Here is a 17,344-nt window from a genome sequence, read left to right as displayed (position 1 = left end):
TACAGGTACAGGGAAGCTTCAGCGTGTGCAAGGTACCATGAATTCTCTTCAGTACCAGGAGATATTGGATGAAAATGTGATGCAGTCCGTCACAAACCTGAGGCTTGGGAGACGTTAAGCCTTTCAACAGGACAATGATCCCAAGCATACCTCCAAGTCCACTAGAGCATGGTTGCAGATTAAAGGCTGGAACATTTTGAAGTGGCCATCGCAGTCACCAGACTTAAATCCGATTGAGAACCTCTGGTGGGACTTAAAGAAAGCAGTTGCAGCGCGCAAGCCTAAGAATGTGACTGAACTGGAGGCTTTTCCCCATGAAGAATGGGTGAAGATACCCGTAGATCGCTGCAAGACACTTGTGTCAAGCTATGCTTCACGTTTAAAAGCTGTTATAACTGGAAAAGGATGTTGTACTAAGTACTAAGATTGAATGTCACTTGGGGGTTGAATAAAACTGATAATGATGTGAGCACAGAAAAGACATTTGTGGTTATTTCATTATAAATGTTATGTTATATTTGTCTGACTTACAAGTGCCTCTTTGATTTAATTGTAAACAAGATGACTGAAATTATCAAGATCAATGTCAAACTGCCCAGAACACTCAATTTCAGTGGGGGTTGAATAATTTTGAACACAACTTGTATAGTGGAAACAAGGACCTGACTTGGGAGAGCTGAAAGTGGAACTTGGGAAGTCTGTGCTCTAGAGGTTGTTTATGCTTGATACAAGCTGATAACTCACCAAGTTTCTCCATCTTCCGTCTGAACATTGAGTTTTGCTCTTACTTTGGGATCCACCTTCCCCCACTCCGGGGATCTGAGAGGACAAGAAGAAATCATGAAAATCAGGAAATTCCCCTTTAGACATTAATTTGCAAAGACTAAAGTCCAGGGAGTGGAAACCTTCCGTCACACGCGGCCAGCATACTCAAACATTACAGGGAGTGCAGAATTATTAGGCAAGTTGTATTTTTGAGGATTAATTTTATTATTGAACAACAACCATGTTCTCAATGAACCCAAAAAACTCATTAATATCAAAGCTGAATATTTTTGGAAGTAGTTTTTAGTTTGTTTTTAGTTTTAGCTATTTTAGGGGGATATCTGTATGTGCAGGTGACTATTACTGTGCATAATTATTAGGCAACTTAACAAAAAACAAATATATACCCATTTCAATTATTTATTTTTACCAGTGAAACCAATATAACATCTCAACATTCACAAATATACATTTCTGACATTCAAAAACAAAACAAAAACAAATCACTGACCAATATAGCCACCTTTCTTTGCAAGGACACTCAAAAGCCTGCCATCCATGGATTCTGTCAGTGTTTTGATCTGTTCACCATCAATATTGCGTGCAGCAGCAACCACAGCCTCCCAGACACTGTTCAGAGAGGTGTACTGTTTTCCCTTCTTGTAAATCTCACATTTGATGATGGACCACAGGTTCTCAATGGGGTTCAGATCAGGTGAACAAGGAGGCCATGTCATTAGATTTTCTTCTTTTATACCCTTTCTTGCCAGCCACGCTGTGGAGTACTTGGACGCGTGTGATGGAGCATTGTCCTGCATGAAAATCATGTTTTTCTTGAAGGATGCAGACTTCTTCCTGTACCACTGCTTGAAGAAGGTGTCTTCCAGAAACTGGCAGTAGGACTGGGAGTTGAGCTTGACTCCATCCTCAACCTGAAAAGGCCCCACAAGCTCATCTTTGATGATACCAGCCCAAACCAGTACTCCACCTCCACCTTGCTGGCATCTGAGTCGGACTGGAGCTCTCTGCCCTTTACCAATCCAGCCACGGGCCCATCCATCTGGCCCATCAAGAGTCACTCTCATTTCATCAGTCCATAAAACCTTAGAAAAATCAGTCTTGAGATATTTCTTGGCCCAGTCTTGACGTTTCAGCTTGTGTGTCTTGTTCAGTGGTGGTCGTCTTTCAGCCTTTCTTACCTTGGCCATGTCTCTGAGTATTGCACACCTTGTGCTTTTGGGCACTCCAGTGATGTTGCAGCTCTGAAATATGGCCAAACTGGTGGCAAGTGGCATCTTGGCAGCTGCACGCTTGACTTTTCTCAGTTCATGGGCAGTTATTTTACGCCTTGGTTTTTCCACACGCTTCTTGCGACCCTGTTGACTATTTTGAATAAAACGCTTGATTGTTCGATGATCACGCTTCAGAAGCTTTGCAATTTTAAGAGTGCTGCATCCCTCTGCAAGATATCTCACTATTTTTGACTTTTCTGAGCCTGTCAAGTCCTTCTTTTGACCCATTTTGCCAAAGGAAAGGAAGTTGCCTAATAATTATGCACACCTAATATAGGGTGTTGATGTCATTAGACCACACCCCTTCTCATTACAGAGATGCACATCACCTAATATGCTTAATTGGTAGTAGGCTTTCGAGCCTATACAGCTTGGAGTAAGACAACATGCATAAAGAGGATGATGTGGTCAAAATACTCATTTGCCTAATAATTCTGCATGCAGTGTACATTGGAAAAAGCCGACCACAAGCATAAAAAGGCCAAGGGCTGACAGCTGTCTTTGCCGACTTCGCATGAACAGACATTTTCGGCTCAGTCTGCACATTTATTTAGTAAGAGTCAGTAGGTTCACTTCCCCACTGGGTCTCCTGGGCACAGGAGGAATGACTGACATTCTTGGAGGGTGGTATTATCCTCACTCAGATGTGGCTGGCTCTCTGATCAAGATCTTCAAGAGTCCCTGCTGCTGGACATCTACACTTACATGCAAGTCTTATTGATGACATAAAGACAATTATCATGTAACATTTATAATACTGGTGTCTTCTTATGTGGCAGATAGACCTTTGAGCCCCCACAGACATTCAGACCCATGTGTAACTGCTACTTCTACACCGCTGATAGCTATGCCCCTGTCATCACGTTTATGACCTACTGTACTTTTAACATATCCACAGGGTGTCCCACTGTAAAAAGAGTAATCTTTAAGATGTACATTTTTTTTATTGTTATTTATATTTTATTATGTGCAATAGTGCAGCCTATTACAGTATTACATGCCTTTCTTAGGTAATATACTCATGTCTGTTGGCCAGACGGAGGCCAGAAGGACACTCTTATAGACTCCCTATGAATGTGTTTAACATGTGTTTCACAAACTTTCTCTTATAACTTGATATGAATTCAGGATAGGTCATCAGTATCTAGTCGGTGGAGTTTGGCTCCCAGATGTTGGAAGGGGTTGCAGCACTTGGGTGAGCACTGCGGCCTCTTCCCTGGGCTATGATGTCCTTCATCACATAGCCTTCCTGCAGTTGAGTCCCATTCAAGCAACGAGATTGAGACATTCAAAGAAAATGGCTAGCTTACAGTCAATTTGCATATAATATTTACTGTTAGGGTCCATTCACACGTCCGTTAGTGTTTTGCGGATATATAGAGAGATTGGTCCCTTTAAGTATATATTATTATTTACCACTGAGGAAGGAACACTTGTTCCCAAACGCGTCTTGTAGGACGTCTTATCCAGTATCGCTAGTGTGGATAAACATCTGGAGAACTTTAATCTTGCAATATTTGAATCGGTTTTGGTGTCTCCATACTTGAAGAGCGCATGCGTGGAGTCATACGACCGGGCACACAGCAGAGCAGCCGATACACCGATGAACAACGGGCTGAGCGGTGGGCTGTGGAACGTGGAGTAACAGACATCAACTTCAAGTCCCAGCACAAACACAAAGGTGCAAGTTCAGTAGGCCGAGAGGCAGATTGCAGAATGAGGAGACTCACGAGCAGTATACACTGGAGTTTGTCCCCTCTATTAAGTTTCTATAGTACCGCGATTCCCAGCTCAAGCGCAGGAACGCTAGCATATTGACTATTATCTAGTATATGTTGTATTTGGATATTATTCCACCGCAAAAAAGGACACAACCGGAGACAAAGTTATCTAGTGGATACACCGATGAGAACGGTTATTAACTGTAATTACAATTCAGCCGTCTTTTAGCTTATATATACTAGTGCTATAGAGCTCCGCATGTTAGGTATTTAAAAAGGAACGTGACTGTGTTTTATTATTTTTTATTATTGTATTATTATGTGTATTTTATTGCTTTTCGACTAAGTAAATATTATATGCGAATTGACTGTGAGCTAGCCATTTTCTTTGAATGTCTCAATCCCATTACCTGAATGGGACTCAACTGCAGGAAGGCTATGTGATGAAGGACATCATAGGCCAGGGAAGAGGCCGCAGTGCTCACCTAAGTGCTGCAACCCCTTCCAACAGCTGGGAGCCAGACTCCACCGACTAGATACTGATGACCTGATGTTTTATAGCTGCTAAATGGTAGTTAGGCCCCTTTCACACTAGCGTTTTCAATTCCGCTATTGAGATCCGTCATAGGATCTCAATAGCGGAAGAAAACGCTTCAGTTTTGTCCCCATTCACTGTCAATGTGGACAAAACGGAACTGAACGAAACGGAAGTTTCTGTTTGGTTGCGCTCCCATTGTGTACAGAATAACGCTGCAAGCAGCGGTTTTCTGTCCGCGACGTGGTGCGGAGAAAGTTGGATCCGTCCTGACACGCAATGTAAGTCAATGAGGACGGATCACTTTTCTCTGACACAATAGAAAACAGATCCGTCCCCCATTGACTTTCAATGGTAGTCCTGACGGATACGTCATGGCTATATAAGACATAATACAACCGGATCCGTTCATGACGGATGCATGCGGTTGTATTATTGTAACAGAATTGTTTTTGCAGATCCATGACGGATCCACAAAAAACACTAGTGTTAAAGTAGCCTTAGTTTGCTGTGCTCCAGTTTACTACACTGTTGAGCATCCCTTTTGTTTCAATTATTAATGGTATTGACCGCCAATACCAACAACAGCCACAATACACTTTATGGCACTGTTCTTAGTATACTATTAAGAGGCCACTGTGCTCCTCAGAGCTGATTGCAGGGGATGCTGGGAATCTGATCCTATCTTTTGTGGAGGTTTCACTGTGACTATTAAAAATTAAAAAGAAAAATATCTAGACCACATACTTATCACTAAAGGGTCCGTTCCATTCAGTTTTACCCCAGGGATTCCTCAGTCGGATAATTTGAACCACTTTTTTATCACAGGTGACCTTCAAAGCACACAGCAATAGTTTGAATAAACATAAAATGATATCACTATCAAGATCAAAAGGACTCTAGTCAAGTATGTGTTGGAGTGTCCTCACCTCCTCTGCTCCGGTTATAGAGTACATATGTCCTGCAACCACATTCATTTTGTCAATAGTTTCTCCTTTACCATCGACAAACTTCTGCAGAGAAAAAATAGTAAGTGTCACTAAAGCTTCTTTGAATCAAGCCTGCAAATGTAGGTGTCACGGACGTACCGAGACATACGGACTTCCCCGCGACAGTGTGTGGCAGGAGATCTTTGAGACTGGCAACACGTGGTTTAATTTGACATGTTTACCTTGTCACACCCTTAACTTCCAGGTGTTGATATTGTGGTCATTTAACTTTCCAAATTTATAGTTGTTTCTCCCACAATGCAGTGCGGTTAATAGCTTCAATTGGACCTGTGGATACCTGGTGTTTGGATCTCGGCTGAGTTCCTGGTGCTGCCATAGCTTCTTGGAAGTTAAGTGTTACCTTTCCCTTTTGTACTTTATTTTGACTTTTCTGTGTGTTGCATTTCCTTGTTGTTTTGTATTAGGCCTCAGGGAGACTCCCGTTCATCCTTTCTTTTGGAGGAACGGGTTGTCTCATTACTGTCATTAGTACCAGGGTCCTTTAGGGTTAGATAGGACTTTAGGTATTCCTGTGTATGAACTCACCTACCTCTGGGGTCTGTTCATACTGGTAATCAGTCAGGGCTTTGATTAGGGTTTTCACTAGGAGGTGTCCATCTTCCTTCCCTAGTTTTCAGACCTTATTTCCTTTCCCCTTTCCCTATGTTCAGTGTGGGATTTCTCTCCCACATTAGTGCAGGAGTTGGTCCAGTATGTTCCCCACCCAACCATTTGACCATCTAAATTTGAAGGTTATAAGGTTGGAAATACACATTAGATAGCTATTGGCCAATTGAACATTGAATCGACACCCGACAGGTAGGTAATGTGTATGGCCAACTTTTTAACGTTCAGATGTAGATGGTCAGCTGGTTGGATGGAGAACAAAATTACAAACTGCCCCACACATCCGCACACTTGGCTTGGCCAAGCATGTCTGTGCCCTGAATGGTGAGAGAGGAGTAAGTCGTTGTATAAAAATGTCCAGCACTAATTGGACAGTGTCATCCTCTTTTAGGATACACCTCATTGACAAGTGGAATAGTAACTCTCCCAGTTGTTAAACAGGTTTTACAGAAGTTAAATTTTGATAACCTATCTTGAGGATATGTCATACATATCTGATTGGTGTGGGTATGACTCCCGACATCCCATTCCATCAGTAGTTTAAAAGGGATTTGGTGCTTGGGCGTTAAGTCCTGCTCCGGTAAAACTAGTAGACTGTACTATGTCTACAGCGGGACCTAGGGGAGGAGCATGACCCCCGGATTCTCTCTTTGGTGCCCTGTACTAGGAATAACACTTTCATTTTATGGAGCACTGGTGGAAATTAAGACTTTTAATAACTTACTGTGCTACTAGCGGTCAAGCTCTTTTCTATCAGTGTCCTCTGGACTCTCTGAAACAAATCTGCTGGAGGTTTCGCAGTTTCATATACTTCACCAACCCCACCAGTGAAATCCACAAGTGATTCCAGAGCAAAACCACCACCAAGGGCTTCATACGATCCATTGATCCTGCGGAGAATAAGTGTCACTGATTAGTGTGTTCTTTGTTTTTAAATGAGACACTGGACCACATAGCCATGTTCAGACGGTACATTTTAATGCGTCTTTTTAAACAAAAACAAAAAGTAGATACAGAAGAAGAGCGTGTGTGGGCACGTACAGTGTAATTATTGTTGGTAGCAGACCCTGTGTACATGAGGCGATGTGCTGCCAATAACCAATTATTTTTATGCCTGTACAAAAGATGTGATCAGCTGAATTTTCTCACTTGGCTGATCACTTGGGATCTTCACATGTGGCAGTGACCAGGACCGAGCATTTCTAGGAATGTTTATTCACTCAATCATTGGCCTGTGTTAAAGGACTTTTCAATGCAAAAATTTTGGCTTCAGTAATTCCCCACTAGAGGGAGCTTACAATCAGTTACTTGTAACTGAGGGATTAGGCCTACGGTTTGAAAATTTGCAAGACAGCAAATCTAGAAGAATACAACCATACTAAAAGCTTTAGAATCTTTTCACAGGAAGGCACAGTGTAACGATAAAGATTGTTAAAGAAGCATTCTGGTATTTGTCTCAGTTGGTTACATACATTTTGAACCTTTTCATTATGGGAACCTGGACATGTGAGCACAAGTCTGATGTGTAAACAGGACACAAAAAAAGAGGCACCAAGTGCCCATATATAGAGTTACTGTGTATTGAAATAGCTAGAGATACTTATAGAAGTGTGTGGGGATTCGCTCTGGTAGGCAGGGTGAGCGGACGCAGTACAGAGGCACAAAACTGTTCTTAAATTGAGATGTATATGTTCAGTGGCTCACCAATTTTGTATTATGCTCTGTTTCCGGTCCACCCACAGACCGCTTGGTAAGAAGAATTTGATATATAAAAAATGTGATGGCACACTCACATTTAGTATAGAATGGAATGAAAATTTAGTATTTTTGATTATAAAAAAATATATATGTATTAATAACACGAAAACAAGAACAAGAAGGATCTTCTGTACTGATAGGAATTAAAATATTTTAAAAGTGTATTGAAAAGTATGCTATATGGTCACAGATAGAGGATTACCCTTTCTTTGGGTATAGCCTAAATGTATGCAATATACACTCACCTAAAGAATTATTAGGAACACCTGTTCTATTTCTCATTAATGCGATTATCTAGTCAACCAATCACATGGCAGTTGCTTCAATGCATTTAGGGGTGTGGTCCTGGTCAAGACAATCTCCTGAACTCCAAACTGAATGTCAGAATAGGAAAGAAAGGTGATTTAAGCAATTTTGAGCGTGGCATGGTTGTTGGTGCCAGACGGGCCGGTCTGAGTATTTCACAATCTGATCAGTTACTGGGATTTTCACGCACAACCATTTCTAGGGTTTACAAAGAATGGTGTGAAAAGGGAAAAACATCCAGTATGCGGCAGTCCTGTGGGCAAAAATGCCTTGTGGATGCTAGAGGTCAGAGGAGAATGGGCCGACTGATTCAAGCTGATAGAAGAGCAACGTTGACTGAAATAACCACTCGTTACAACCGAGGTCTGCAGCAAAGCATTTGTGAAGCCACAACACGCACAACCTTGAGGCGGATGGGCTACAGCAGCAGAAGACCCCACCGGGTACCACTCATCTCCACTACAAAACTACTTAACTACTAAATAACACTAGATGCTAATGAAATATTCCTAACTAAAAAACTATATAAGGAATTATGATGTAAATTGTCAGCTGCTTTATACACTATTCAGTAATTAGCTTAAATTCTGATCAGAAATTATTATTATTATTATTATTATTTTTTACTACGGGAGCACCAGCTGCAAAAGTTGCGGGAGCTGAAACTCCAGTTTTCACCCAAAATGATGAAGATGGAGGAGAAGCACAATAAGACCGTGGAGGTGCTGTTAAACCTCCATGACCAACTTAAAGCTTTGCCATAGTTTTACATGTAAATATTAAGCTTTTTGATAATGTTAAATATTAATATAAATGTTTTCTAGTTAACTTATAAATTCAGGTTTTTTTTATTATAATTGTATGGTTTCTGTATTATTTTAACCAATAGGGTTACAGTAAGGACCCTTTAGTCCAGCCCAGACTCATCATTATCATGACATACAGCAGCCGCAGGTACATAGAAAAGGTGGAGTATAAGGCCTACACATAACTCTGAAGGATCAGGATAATAGCAGCAGTCCTTGGTAACGGTGGATTATAAGGCCTACACATAACTCTGAAGGATCAGGATAATAGCAGCAGTCCTTAGTAACAGTGGAGTGTAAGGCCTACACATAACTCTGAAGGATCAGGATATTAGCAGCAGTCCTTGGTAACGGTGGAGTGTAAGGCCTACACATAACTCTGAAGGATCAGGATAATAGCAGCAGTCCTTGGTAACGGTGGAGTGTAAGGCCTACACATAACTCTGAAGGATCAGGATATTAGCAGCAGTCCTTGGTAAAGCTGGAGTGTAAGGCCTACACATAACTCTGAAGGATCAGGATAATAGCAGCAGTCCTTGGTAAAGCTGGAGTGTAAGGCCTTCACATAACTCTGAAGGATCAGGATAATAGCAGCAGTTATTTGTAACGGTGGAGTGTAAGGCCTACACATAACTCTGAAGGATCAGGATAATAGCAGCAGTCCTTGGTAAAGCTGGAGTGTAAGGCCTACACATAACTCTGAAGGATCAGGATAATAACAGCAGTCCTTGGTACAGCTGGAGTGTAAGGCCTACACATAACTCTGAAGAATCAGGATAATAGCAGCAGTCCTTGGTAACAGTGGAGTGTAAGGCATACACATAACTCTGAAGGATCAGGATAATAGCAGCAGTTATTTGTAACGGTGGAGTGTAAGGCCTACACATAACTCTGAAGGATCAGGATAATAGCAGCAGTCCTTGGTAAAGCTAGAGTGTAAGGCCTACACATAACTCTGAAGGATCAGGATAATAGCAGCAGTCCTTGGTAACAGTGGAGTGTAAGGCCTACACATAACTCTGAAGGATCAGGATATTAGCAGCAGTCCTTGGTAACGGTGGAGTGTAAGTCCTATACATAACTCTGAAGGATCAGGATAATAGCAGCAGTCCTTGGTAACGGTGGAGTGTAAGGCCTACACATAACTCTGAAGGATCAGGATATTAGCAGCAGTCCTTGGTAACGGTGGAGTGTAAGGCCTACACATAACTCTGAAGGATCAGGATATTAGCAGCAGTCCTTGGTAAAGCTGGAGTGTAAGGCCTACACATAACTCTGAAGGATCAGGATATTAGCAGCAGTCCTTGGTAACGGTGGAGTGTAAGGCCTACACATAACTCTGAAGGATCAGGATAATAGCAGCAGTCCTTGGTAATGGTGGAGTGTAAGCCCTACACATAACTCTGAAGGATCAGGATAATAGCAACAGTCCTTGGTAACGGTGGAGTGTAAGGCCTACACATAAGGCTTCATTCACACGTCCGCAATTCCGTTTTGCATTTTGCGGAACGGAATTGAGGACCCATTCATTTCTATGGGGCCAGCTTGCCTCGGCCGGGGTCTGGAAGTGTCCCCTGCTCAGGCGCCGTTATTAGTTCACCTTCCCATCGTTGAAGACTCGGCTGCGTTCCCCGGCTGCTGGCGGGGTCCTTGGCGGTTGCCTCCAGTGTGCGGCTCGGATCATCTATCGTACATCATGTTGCAGAATAAGCCTTTAGATGTGAGGCTTGTCTACACCCGGAGGGGTAGTGTCACACAGCCCGCGGCAGACTTCACCAGAAAGGGGCTGACAGGCAAAGTGGAGCACCTTCTCTGTCATTCAGCAGAGCCCAGTTTGGATTCTGTTTTGAAGTCACTATGTTTTCAGGAGTTACATAGAACTTGCGGTAAAGTTTCCACTTATAACTAATGCAGCTGTGCACCTTTTTTACATAAAATATTAATTATTATTCCTTTACGTTCAAGAAAAACATACATTAATCAGGTCCTCTACAATGCTGATGTCTGGAGGTGGAGAATGATGCTTCACTTCCCGGGAGAGATGTTGTAGATAGATATATATACATGTGGTCTATCCTGCTATAATATATCTATCTACCACATCTCTCCATGTAAGCCCTCAAATTTTTTCCCCCTTGAGACATCATCATTTTAGAGGACCGTATTAGTGTACATTTTTATAGAACTTCAAGGAATATGAATTTATATTTAAAGTCAACCAAAATATAGCACATCTGCATTTGTTATGCGGGGACAGTTTACCGGCAGTTCTGTGTAACTCATGAACACATGGTGCCTTCAGATCAGATTCAAAACTGTGCTCTGCTGAATGACAGTGAAGGTGCTCCACTTTGCCTGTCAGCCCCTTCCTGGTGAAGTCGGGCTGTGTGACACTAGCCCACCGGGTTTAGACAAGCCTTGCATCTAAAGGCTTAGTCTGCACCATGACGTGCAATCGATGATCCGGGCTGTGCACTGGAGGCAACCGCCAAGGACCCCTCCTGCAGCCGGGGAACGCAGCTGAGTCTTCAACGATGGGAAGGTGAACTAATCACGGCGCCTGAGCAGGGGACACTTCCAGACCCTGGCCGAGGCAAGCTGGCTCATTACTGCCTTCTGTGCTCAGACGGGCACAGGACGAATGGGTCCTGCCTTTGGCCGAAGCCCAGCGTGTGTGCGGTGATGATCATGCATGGGTGGGGAGAGCGGCAGTACCCATAACTCCTCACAGACTAAAGGAGGATGAGAGAGCCGCTGCTAAACACCGCCACTCCTACTGCCCTCTGGCTTGGAGGAATCATCACATGGTGAGGCTGGCTGTGCAACCGCATTGTTCTGCTACTGACTTGCTGTGCCTGATATGAAAAATGATAGCAGACCGGTGCAGGCGGCGTGTGTAGCGCTGTGTGTCAATTACATTAATTATATTAATAAATAAATTAATTAAAGAGTAAAAACCTGATATTTAAAAAATAATCTATATAGAAAATAATAGATAGATAATTAAATACACTGCTCAAAAAATAAAGGGAACACAAAAATAACACATCCCAGATCTGAATTAATTAAATATTCTTCTGAAATACTTTGTTCTTTACATAGTTGAATGTGCTGACAACAAAATCACACAAAAATAAAAAAAATGGAAATCAAATTTTTCAACCCATGGAGGTCTGGATTTGGAGTCACACTCAAAATTAAAGTGGAAAAACACACTACAGGCTGATCCAACTTTGATGTAATGTCCTTAAAACAAGTCAAAATGAGGCTCAGTAGTGTGTGTGGCCTCCACGTGCCTGTATGACCTCCCTACAAGGCCTGTGCATGCTCCTGATGAGGTGGCGGACGGTCTCCTGAGGGATCTCCTCCCAGACCTGGACTAAAGCATCTGCCAACTCCTGGACAGTCTGTGTTGCAATGTGACGTTGGTGGATAGAGCGAGACATGATGTCCCAGATGTGCTCAATTGGATTAAGGTCTGGGGAACGGGCGGGCCAGTCCATAGCATCAATGCCTTCGTCTTGCAGGAACTGCTGACACACTCCAGCCACATGAGGTCTAGCATTGTCTTGCATTAGGAGGAACCCAGGGCCAACCGCACCAGCATATGGTCTCACAAGGGGTCTGAGGATCTCATCTCGGTACCTAATGGCAGTCAGGCTACCTCTGGCGAGCACATGGAGGGCTGTGCGGCCCTCCAAAGAAATGCCACCCCACACCATTACTGACCCATTACTGACCCAATGCCAAACCGGTCATGCTGGAGGATGTTGCAGGCAGCAGAACTTTCTCCACGGCGTCTGTCACGTCTGTCACGTCTGTCACATGTGCTCAGTGTGAACCTGCTTTCATCTGTGAAGAGCACAGGGCGCCAGTGGCGAATTTGCCAATCTTGGTGTTCTCTGGAAAATGCCAAACGTCCTGCACGGTGTTTGGCTGTAAGCACAACCCCCACCTGTGGACGTCGGGCCCTCATATCACCCTCATGGAGTCTGTTTCTGACCGTTTGAGCAGACACATGCACATTTGTGGCCTGCTGGAGGTCATTTTGCAGGGCTCTGGCAGTGCTCCTCCTGTTCCTCCTTGCACAAAGGCAGAGGTAGCGGTCCTGCTGCTGGGTTGTTGCCCTCCTACGGCCTCCTCCACGTCTCCTGATGTACTGGCCTGTCTCCTGGTAGCGCCTCCATGCTCTGGACACTACGCTGACAGACACAGCAAACCTTCTTGCCACAGCTCTCATTGATGTGCCGTCCTGGATAAGCTGCACTACCTGAGCCACTTGTGTGGGTTGTAGACTCCGTCTCATGCTACCACTAGAGTGAAAGCACCGCCAGCATTCAAAAGTGACCAAAACATCAGCCAGGAAGCATAGGAACTGAGAAGTGGTCTGTGGTCACCTCCTGCAGAACCACTCCTTTATTGGGGGTGTCTTGCTAATTGCCTATAATTTCCATCTGTTGTCTATCCATTTGCACAACAGCATGTGAAATTGATTGTCACTCAGTGTTGCTTCCTAAGTGGACAGTTTGATTTCACAGAAGTGTGATTGACTTGGAGTTACATTGTGTTGTTTAAGTGTTCCCTTTATTTTTTGGAGCAGTGTATAATAAAAAACAACCATTCAATAAATTATTAAATTAATTTACAGATACATGATTCCTCAAATTCATCAGTACATAAATATGAAAATAAATAAAGATAAAATCTAATATATTAACATTTAAAAATTTCATTAAATTAATATATTATTAACAAAATACATGATTATAATAATTAAATCAATTATAAATATATAAATAAATCCATATATTAAAAAATTCAAACCTCAATAAATCACAGTAGAAAAACATGATTTATATAAATAAAAAAATAGACAAATATATAAAAACATTATAACAAATATATTTTAAATTTCATCATTAAATAAAAACTAAAAATAATTATATACATCAATAGATACATTTAATAATTCAGAATTAAATAAATAAATCATTAATCATATACATAATTTAAGAAATTGATAATTAAAAATTTAAATAAATAAATAATTAAAAATATCAATAAATAATTTACAAACAATGGAGTTTAGGAAGGAGAGACAACGAGATGGATGGACAAGGGACCCTTCAACGGCCTGAACCGACAGCGGGGGCCAAGAACTCACTGCCGATCCAGGACTCGTTCATTTTGATGAATGTCAGTATATCCACGGAGTCAGTGGACAAACGGGTCCGCTTGTCGGTTACCACACCACCTGCCGCGCTGAATGTCCGCTCAGAGAGTACCCTAGAGGGGGGGCAACATAGTTACTCCAGCGCATACTGAGCGAGCTGACAGCAGGTGTCCAGCCTGGCAACCCAGTTCTCCATGGGGTCGTCGGTGCTCATGCTGTCAGAAGCACAACGAACCCTTGTAGTCTGCCACCATGCGGGCCAGCTGCTTGTGGTAACTGATGCTGCTGCTGGTACTGGGTCGCACAGACTGGTAGAACAACCTCATCTCACCCATAAGGTCAGCTGGTGCTGCTGAGGCCAGCCACCGGCTGGGTGAGATGGGCGGGGAGAACTGGAGCATGACGCAAAGGGTTTGCCTGCTCCAGCCGGTTGATAAGACAGGCCCACAGGTTTTGCATACGGGCCTCCCTCCGGCTGGCTGGGATGAACTGCTCCAGTTTCCCCTTGCAGCGAAGGTCTAAAAGGGTGGTCAACCAATAATCACCCCTCCCCTTAATTTTCCTGATTCGGGGGTTCTTCCTGAGGCATCGCAGCATGTGGGCAGCCATGGGGAAGAGGACAGCACGCAGTGACTCTTCATGGCTGCCCGGGACCATAACCTCTTGGTCCTCCTGCTGCTGTTGCTGCTGCTCCCGGTCGGAGCTGCCCCAACCCCGGACTAACGGTGCCCCCAGCACCAGCTCTCCCCCTCCTGACCAGACCTCCTCCTTTCCTCACTGAGAAGGCTAAAATATCTTAGTCAGTACTAAATTAAAATATTCTTTAATATAGTTTATCTTATGCGAAAAATCAGCAATTAAATATGCGCATTAATCGAATTGTGTAAGGGCGTTAAGCAACTTTCCTATTGGGTTGGCTTGGTAGAATTGTTGAATATGTACAATATAGCGCTATATTCGTAATACGAATATTCTTTTTTTTTTTTTTTCATCTGAACCCATTACATGTATTATCACTAATGGGTTTCAGATTAAAAAAAAACAAAAAAACTAATATTCGTTTTAACGAATATATATCAATATATTCTAAATATTTGCGAATTATTGTTTTTATTATTCGTGAGAAAAATTAGCTATTTGAATATTCGCGCTCAACACTAATAATCACTGAGCACCATCTACAAGTGGATGGTAACATTCATTTTCACTGCACTTACTTAGCATAGGCTTTTTCCAGAAGTGCGCTCCAGAACTCATTAGTTGTATTGGACTTAGCAGCCTTGAGCTTTTTATTCTTTGTAGGCATCATGTCATCGACTACCACTTCTATCCATTTTCCATACTGCCAAAACTGTAATAAAGCCAGAATATTTGGTTAGGCTCAATTGTCTCCTGTTTCTTATCACAGACAACCTTTTTCAAACAGGAGCCAATGTGGCAATAATCTCCTGGCACATCGGCAAACACCTGATTTTGCATTGAGAAGCTGTGGCCATTCTGACAAAAGTCATATTACATGGTGATCATCCACAGAGGTTCTCCATTGTAAGTCACATAGGGGGACTTAAGCCAGTGATCCCTCTATGATGTTCATTTGTCCTAACTGGTCAATGGACAGCAGTTATCTTTGTACAAATACCATACACTGATACCTAATGGCATAAGAAACACTAAAACATGTCAGGTCTTTCTTAAATGGGTTGTCCCACAAAAAATATTCTACAGTTTTAAAACCAGTACCTGGATCTGAATACTTTTGTAATTGCATGTAATTAAAAATTTAGCATAGCCAATTAGATATTCAATAAAATGTGTCTGTATAGCGCCACCTGCAGTTTGTGTATTTTCTTCCTATTTCTTTGACCTGCTCACTGAGAAGGTCGCACATGCTCAGTTTCATCCTTCAACTGCCTCCTGAGCTGTGATAGGGAGAGCATGGACACGCCCCCTTAGCTGCAACAGAGAAGACACTCCCCTTGAGCTGTCAGCTTGATATAAATCTGGCTGAGCAATTAATGGGGAGATCTCTGGATCCATGTGAGGTGCAGGGATGGTTCTGGCTTTGTTAGAAAGAGATTGTCATGAACTATATGATTAGAGATGAGCGAATTTTTCAAAATTTCTATTGGTTTGATCCGAATATATTCGTTGTGAATTGCATTAAAAAAACGGCTATTTCCTGGCTGCAGAGAGCCTTTATAGTGGTGTAGAACACTGTGCCTTGCAGTAACACGCATAGGGAGTCTGCTACCGTCAGAAAAATAACCCACATAAAACGGATCCTGTCTGTTTTGCATCCGCCTTTAATCGGTCAGCATTTAGTCAGTAATCCATCAGTATTGCTAATGCAAAAAAACAGGAGTGGGTCCAAAACAGAGATGAAACGTGAATGGAATATTTGCATGTCTTCTGTGTTTTGTACCCACTCCTGCTTTTGGCTACCAAATCATAAGCCAACTCTGATGGGACCATACAGGCCTTACAGCTGCTACAAAGACAGGATCATTTTTCCTTCCTTCTGACAGATCAGAAGAAGGGTCAAATAAATTATGATGTCAGCCAGGCAAAAAGGCAAAGTAGTGGCCCAGTCATAAAGTGAGGAGGGTGGGAACAGCATGAGAAGCCCACAAAGTGGCCCTATGACATAGTGGTAAGGTGGTGGCAGCATCAGGAGGCCGCAGAGCGGCACAATGACAGAGTCTGGAGGTGTCAGCAGCATGAGGAGACCACAGAGCGGCACAATGATGGAGTCTGGAGATAAAGGCAGCATCAGGAGGCCACAGAGCGGCACAATGACACAGTGTAGATGTGGCAGCAGCGTGGGGAGACCACAGAGTGGCACAAAGAGAGGGCAAAGGCCAACGAGTGGCACAATGACTGAGTCTGGAGTTGGCAGCATCAGGAGAAGGCCAAAAAGTAGCACAATGACAGAGTCTGGAGTTGGCAGCATAAGGAGAAGGTCACTGAGTGGCACAATGACAGAGCCTGGAGTTGGCAGCAACAGCATCAGGAAAAGGCCAGCGAGTGGCACAATGACCGAGTCCGGAGTTGGCAGCAGTATAAGGAGGCCACTGAGTGGCACAACGACAGAGTCTGGAGGTGGGGACAGCAGCAGCATCAGGAGGATACCAAAGAGCGGCAAGGTGACATAGTGTGGATATGGCAGCAGTATCAGGATACCACAGAGTGGCAAGGTGACATAGTGTGGAGATGGCAGCAGCAGCTGCATCAGGGGAAGGCCAACGAGTGGCACAATGATAAAGTCTGGAGTTGGCAGCATCAGGAGAAGGCCACTGAGTAGCACAATAACAGAGTTTGGAGGTGGCAGCATCAGGAGAAGGCCACCGAGTGGCACAATGGCAGAGTTCGGAG

General features: G+C 43.2%; 1 protein-coding gene across 1 annotated transcript in view; it reads right to left on the bottom strand.

The window, feature by feature from the left end:
- LOC120999597 (calpain-8-like) overlaps positions 1–17,344 on the bottom strand; it is a 68,264-nt gene that overhangs the window by 24,688 nt on the left and 26,232 nt on the right. Inside the window, exons 4-8 of the mRNA XM_040430553.1 lie at positions 15,190–15,323; positions 6,654–6,819; positions 5,243–5,326; positions 5,061–5,146; positions 745–819 (exon numbers count right to left, since the gene is read on the bottom strand). Coding sequence (XP_040286487.1) covers positions 745–819; positions 5,061–5,146; positions 5,243–5,326; positions 6,654–6,819; positions 15,190–15,323 — 545 coding nt within the window. The remainder of the gene's footprint in view (positions 1–744; positions 820–5,060; positions 5,147–5,242; positions 5,327–6,653; positions 6,820–15,189; positions 15,324–17,344) is intronic.

Source organism: Bufo bufo, chromosome 4 (genome assembly GCF_905171765.1).
Source record: "Bufo bufo chromosome 4, aBufBuf1.1, whole genome shotgun sequence".
Classification (NCBI taxonomy): Eukaryota; Metazoa; Chordata; class Amphibia; order Anura; family Bufonidae; genus Bufo; species Bufo bufo.
The sequence above is the reverse complement of the archived record's forward strand: the minus strand, read 5'-3'. Positions and strand labels throughout refer to the sequence as shown.